Source organism: Sturnira hondurensis, unplaced genomic scaffold (genome assembly GCF_014824575.4).
Source record: "Sturnira hondurensis isolate 20B ecotype Veracruz unplaced genomic scaffold, ASM1482457v3 Scaffold0024152, whole genome shotgun sequence".
Classification (NCBI taxonomy): Eukaryota; Metazoa; Chordata; class Mammalia; order Chiroptera; family Phyllostomidae; genus Sturnira; species Sturnira hondurensis.
In genome coordinates, this window is record NW_028096783.1 from 106,128 (window position 1) to 111,772 (window position 5,645).

Consider the following 5,645-nt stretch of genomic DNA (forward strand, 5'->3'; position numbering starts at 1 on the left):
ACAACCAAGGAGTTAAAGAAGCAACATCCCTCCAGACTGGTAGCAGGGATGGAGACAGGCAGCTGGGGTGGAGAGGATGCACAGCAAGGCAGTGGCTGGCAGTCCCACATTTGCATGAGGATAAACTGAGAGGAACAACTGGGGAGCAAGACAGACCATGCAACCCAGGGTTCCAAGATGGAAAACTAAAGCCTCAAAAACTCTGTCTGTAAAAACCTGTGGGAATTGCAGTGGCGGTAGAAACTCCCAGCCTCACAGGGGAGTTCAGTGGAGAGACCCACAGGGTCCTAGAATGTACATAAATCCACCTTCTGGAGAATCAGCACCAGCAGGGCCAAATTTGCTTGGGGGGGAGGGGGTGCAGTGACTGAAAGCCAGCCAAGAGTAGAGTGAGCTGCATTGTTCCCTCTAGGGCCCCTCCCCCACAGACAGCACCACAACACAGCAACCTGGGTTGCCTCATCCTGGCAGGTACCTAAGACTCTGCCCCTTACAACATAACAGGTGCACTGAGACTAAGAAATACGCCCAACTGAAAGAACAGAGCAAAATTCCAGGAAAAGAACTAAGCTACAAGAAGATAGCAAACCTATCAGATGCAGAGTTCAAAACACTGGTTATCAGGATGTTCACAGAAATGGTTGTGTATGGTCACAAAATAGAGGAAAAAGTGAAGGCTATGAAAAGTGAAATAAAGAAAAATATATAGGAAATCAACAGTGAAGGGAAGGAAACCAGGACTCAAATTAACAATTTGAAGCAGAAGGAAGAAATAAACATCCAACCAGAACAGAATGAAGAAATAAGAATTCAAAAAAAAATGAGGAGAGGCTTCAGAACATCTGGGACAACTTTAAACATTCCAACATCCGAGTCATAGGGGTGCCAGAAGGAGAAGAGGAAGAGCAAGAAATGGAAAACTTGCTTGAAAACATAAAGAGAACTTCCCCAATCTGGCAAAGGAAATGCACTTCCAGGAAGTCCAGGAAGCTCAGAGAGTCCCAAAGAAATTGGACCCAAGGAGGAACACAACAAGGCATATCATCACTAAGTTACCCAAGATTAAAGATAAGGAGAGAATCTTAAGAGCAGAAGTAGAAAAGGAGACAGTTACCTACAAAGGAGTTCCCATAAGGCTATTAGCTGGTTTCTCAAAAGAAACCTTTCAGGCAAGAAGGGGCTGAAAAGAAGTATTTGAAGTCATGAAAGGCAAGATTAGTCTATCCAACAAAGCTATCATTTAGAATGGAAAGGCAGGTAAAGTGCTTCCCAGAGATGGTAAAGGTAAAGGAGTTCATCATCACCAAGCCCTTATAATATGAAATGTTACAGGGACTTATCTAAGAAAAAGATCATAACTATGAACAGTAAAATAACAATTAACATACAACTGTCAGCAACTGATTCTTTAAAAAAGCAAAAACAAAAACAAACCAAGCAAACAACTAGAACAGGAAGAGAATCCTATAATGGAGATCACATGGAGGGTTATCAGCAGGGAGGGGTGAGGGAGAGAATTGGGGAAAAGGTACAGGGAATAAGAAGCGTGATTGGTAGATACAAAATAGACAGGGAGAGGTTAAGGATAGTATAGGAAATGAAGTCAAAGAACTTATATGTATGATCCATGGACATGAACTAAGTGGGGGTGGGATGATGCTGGGAGGAGGAGTGTTGGGTGGAGAGGAATAAAGGGGAGAAAAAATACGATCACTGTAATAGCATAATCAATACAATATATTTTTAAAAAACTTTCTGGGTTTTGAATGGTCATTCCTTTTTGTGATGCTGCTAGCTGACTACTCATTTCAATGATCTGAATTCCTTCTACTCTTCACTGACCCCTACCTATCAACTAGTCCTGGAACATGCAATTCTGTCTCTAAAATTAGGCCTCTTAAGTCTTGCACATTTAACTTCTTTCAAGGCCTCTAGCTATCCATGTATCCAATAGCTCTCTATATATGTGATATCATATCTCCCTTTATATTTGATAGCTTTTCCAGGACCTTCCACTGCAGCAAACCCCAGGGTCAAGGGTCAGGCCCACAGATGATTCCATGACAGTTGGTAGATCAGACAGCAGTGAGGCCGATAGAGGCATGGGGCGGAGTGGGATTTATCTTCTCTTTTCCACAGGCTACTTCAGCTCCTGCCACTGCCAGTGCCTCAGCAGTCACTGAGAGTCTACTCAGTGACTTCTTCCTGTGACTACTCATTTCCCTTCTTCCTGTGTCTACTCATTTCCCTTCTTCCTGTGACTACAAAATCAGAGAAAGGACATGGGAGATATGGGTGGCAGCTGGTCTCATCTTGGCATCTCCACTCCAGTGGCACAGCTATCAACCAGGAACATCCAGGCCCTCAACATGTTCTTCTCTTCCTGGGCCTTAGTCTTCTTATCCTTGGGAGTTATGATCGATGACTGGGTTACACTGCATTTTGAAACAAAAACCAATACACAAAGCCACAGTCCATGGATATACAGCACTATTTGGCCAAAAGGTGAGAACTACACCATGGAAAGATGGGGGAGGGGGGATTCATCTTTCCTTGACTTCTGTTTGCCTTACGAGCTGACCCATTACTCTCTGGTGCAGTTTCCTCAGGTTGCAGTGTGCCCCCTTCCATAATCAATGCAGCCAAGGCACAATCCCAAACCCCACCATTTCTGTTTTGGTGAAAAGTTTAGGAAAAAAAAAAGTAGCAGGAAGGTGACCAGCACAGCGGGAACACAAGGGTATAAAAGAAAGAGAACTGCCAACAAGGAAAGCAGGTTATATCGGCATCAGAGGTGAACAGGATAAATTGAGGAATGAGTTCCAACAAAAGGAGAAAGCAGAAAGAAGCTTACAAAGATGTCAAGACAGAGAATGGCTTCTTTCGGCCCTCGCTCCCATTCAGCTTACAGTTTTCTGCTTCACTATTTCTCCCCCATTTCTCTTGTTTAATGAAATAGTTCACCCCATTTTCATTTTTAGTTAGAGGTTTGTGGCCCTTGGGTGGAAATGAGCCTACAAGAAACATTTGACCTTCTCTCATCATAGCTTCTGCTTTCCAACAGATGACCTGAAAGTGGTCAGGATCATGTTGATCCTGGTGATCAGCTTCTCCTTCTTCCATAACTTGTTCCTGGGATTGGAATTCACCTTTATGATTCCTCAAACTAAATGTATCTTCCTCATCACTGTATTCCTCAGTTTCTTCACAGGTAATGTCCTAGCTCCCCTAACACGGGCTTGAAGGTAAACTTGGTTTGTGGGTCCAGCCTGTGGTTTTTGACTCATGTTGCCTTCTCAGATTTCTGGCTCAGATGTGCAGCCTCTGAGTTGAATCAACCACTGAAGTGGGACTGGTTCTTGGATAAGGTGCCTTTGTATGGGGTGGAGGCTTACAGTTAGGCATATCTGGGATCAAGATGAATGAACGAAAGAGTCGAGGTTCCCCAGAAGGGGCTTTTTCTCCTTTTGTTTGGACTTCAGGCATCCTTCTGCTCTGCGCACTGCTGCTGTATCACCTGAAGCTAAGGCGAGGGCGATCCGTGTACTATTCCGGATATAACATCACCTGGATCATTTCCACTGCGTACTTAAGTGTTCTCTTCCTTTTTGCCTCTGGTGAGTGTCTTCAGGGCCTTTGATGGGTTATAAGAACAAATTCACCCCTGATAGAAGGAAAAGTGAAAGGATAAGAAAGAATGAAGTAAAAAGTACCAACCCTTGCATTTTAAAGGGCTCAAGTTCAAGTGGACTCACTCCCTGAGGACAATTCCTGTAAGGAAAGAGCTGGAGATTAGGACTGCATGAGTGGTTCAGTGTGCTTGCTTCAGAGGGCAGCTCCTTATTTCTGCCTTTTTGGCTGTCTTTCACACCCTCCCCATTTCTGGGAAGAGATAACCATCAAACTCAAGACTAAGGAAAGGGCTAATCTGTAATGCTCACTCCTGCGAAGAAGGGCAGTAACCCTGGGTGGGCAGTGTAGGGCCAAGGCAGCTTTAGGTCAGAGCAGAGCAATATCTAATATTAAATGTCCAGACAACACTGGAGACCATTCTTAAAAAAAAAACTTTAAAATTTTATTTAGAAATTTCTAATGCATAAGCATGCCCTTTTTCAAAAAGAATCCTCAATTTTGTTTAGTTAAGAAGCATTTAACCTATTCTGCGTACTTTGATCTCTTACACTAAAGCACCCACCTTCCAAATTACTTGGGACGGTTCAAAAGAAACCCACTGGACTTGGGGTCAGGGTCTCTCTGCCAACATGGAGGGACATGTTTTTGTGACTATTGTTCCTTCATTGCCCTCCCCTGGCTTCTCTTTTCCCCAGGAATCATGTGTCTTCTACAGTACAAGCAAGCCATGAATTCTGCCGAAGAAAGTCATGACACACAGCAATCTGGGAGTTCTATAGAAGTGACTTCATTGCAAAGACTCACTGTAATGCCTCGTAGTATTGTCCACGTACAGTCCAAAAACTCAGACCAAGTTTCCCTAAGGAAATCACAAAGCCAAAAACGCCGTGTAACCTGGGCTCTGTGATTCGTTACTAGATCACTCAAAAAGCTCATCTGAATGAAAGCAGCTTTGGGTGCATCTCCAGCCCCATGGTCTGTGTGTGGCGCTATACGAATGACTGTGACATGGTTGGGTCCCTAAGAAGGTTCAGAACATGGCTTTTTAAAATCCCTGTCTGCTAAAGAGTTTCTTCTATTTGTTCTCACCATTTAATCACATTTGTTAAAATATAATAAATATCTTATAACTAACATAATAAAATTTAGAGTACTATATAATACTGTACATTTCTTTTGTTTATTTTATTGTACAATATTTCCAACATTCACAAGCAATACAAAATAATATAATAAACACCTGTGGATACATCACCCACCTTTATGAAATTTTAACATTATGCCCTATTTGCTTTATTTTCTTTTGTTTTTTTATTATAGTTGACATTCAGTATTTTATATTTGTTTTAGGTATACAGCATAGTGGTTAGACATTTATATAATTTGAAAAAATATTATGACATATTCCCCATGATAGGTTTTGTGTAACCACCATACATAGTTATTACAATATTAATGACCATATTCCCTATGTCACATTTTATATCCACATGAGTATTCTGTAACTACAAAATTGTAGCTATTTATTTATTTATTTATTAAGTATATTTTATTGGTTATGCTATTACAGTTGTCCTATTTTTTCTCCCAATTATGCCCTTCCACCAGCATTCCCCCACTTAGTTCATGTCCATGGGTTGTACATATGAGTTCTTTGGCTTCTCCATTTCCCATACTATTCTTAACCTCCCCCTGTCTATTTTGTACCTACCAATCATGCTTCTTATTCCCTGTACCTTTTCCCCCATTCTTTTCCCTCCCCCTCCCCACTGATAACCCTCCAGAGTTACTAGAAATGGAGAAATGATCTCCATTTCTGTGATTCTGTTCCTGTTCCAGTTATTTGCTTAGTTTGTTTTTGTTTTAGTTTAGGTTCAGTTGTTGATAGTTGTGAGTTTATTGTCATTTTACTATTCATAGTTTTTGATCTTCTTCTTTTTCTTAGATAAGTCCCTTTAACATTTCATATAATAAAGGCTTGGTGATGATGAACTCCTATAATGTGACCTTAT

At 41.5% G+C, this 5,645-nt stretch overlaps 1 protein-coding gene across 1 annotated transcript; it reads left to right on the plus strand.

Annotated features, from left to right (window-relative positions):
* Nucleotides 1-2,291: 2,291 nt before the first annotated feature.
* On the plus strand, nt 2,292-4,540 carry TMEM225 (transmembrane protein 225). Its single transcript, XM_037038232.1, has 4 exons — nt 2,292-2,505; nt 3,065-3,211; nt 3,483-3,617; nt 4,329-4,540. Exons 1-4 carry the CDS (start codon nt 2,292-2,294, stop codon nt 4,538-4,540), a joined length of 708 nt encoding a protein of 235 aa, XP_036894127.1.
* The last annotated feature ends 1,105 nt before the right edge of the window (nt 4,541-5,645 follow it).

Bases quoted from the DNA above. Each gene is read 5' to 3' on its own strand.
- TMEM225 (XM_037038232.1), top strand. From the start codon at position 2,292: ATGGGTGGCAGCTGGTCTCATCTTGGCATCTCCACTCCAGTGGCACAG. The intron at 3,212-3,482 runs GTAATGTCCTAG...TTTGGACTTCAG, and splicing joins ATTCCTCAGTTTCTTCACAG to GCATCCTTCTGCTCTGCGCA. The intron at 3,618-4,328 runs GTGAGTGTCTTC...TCTTTTCCCCAG, and splicing joins TCTCTTCCTTTTTGCCTCTG to GAATCATGTGTCTTCTACAG.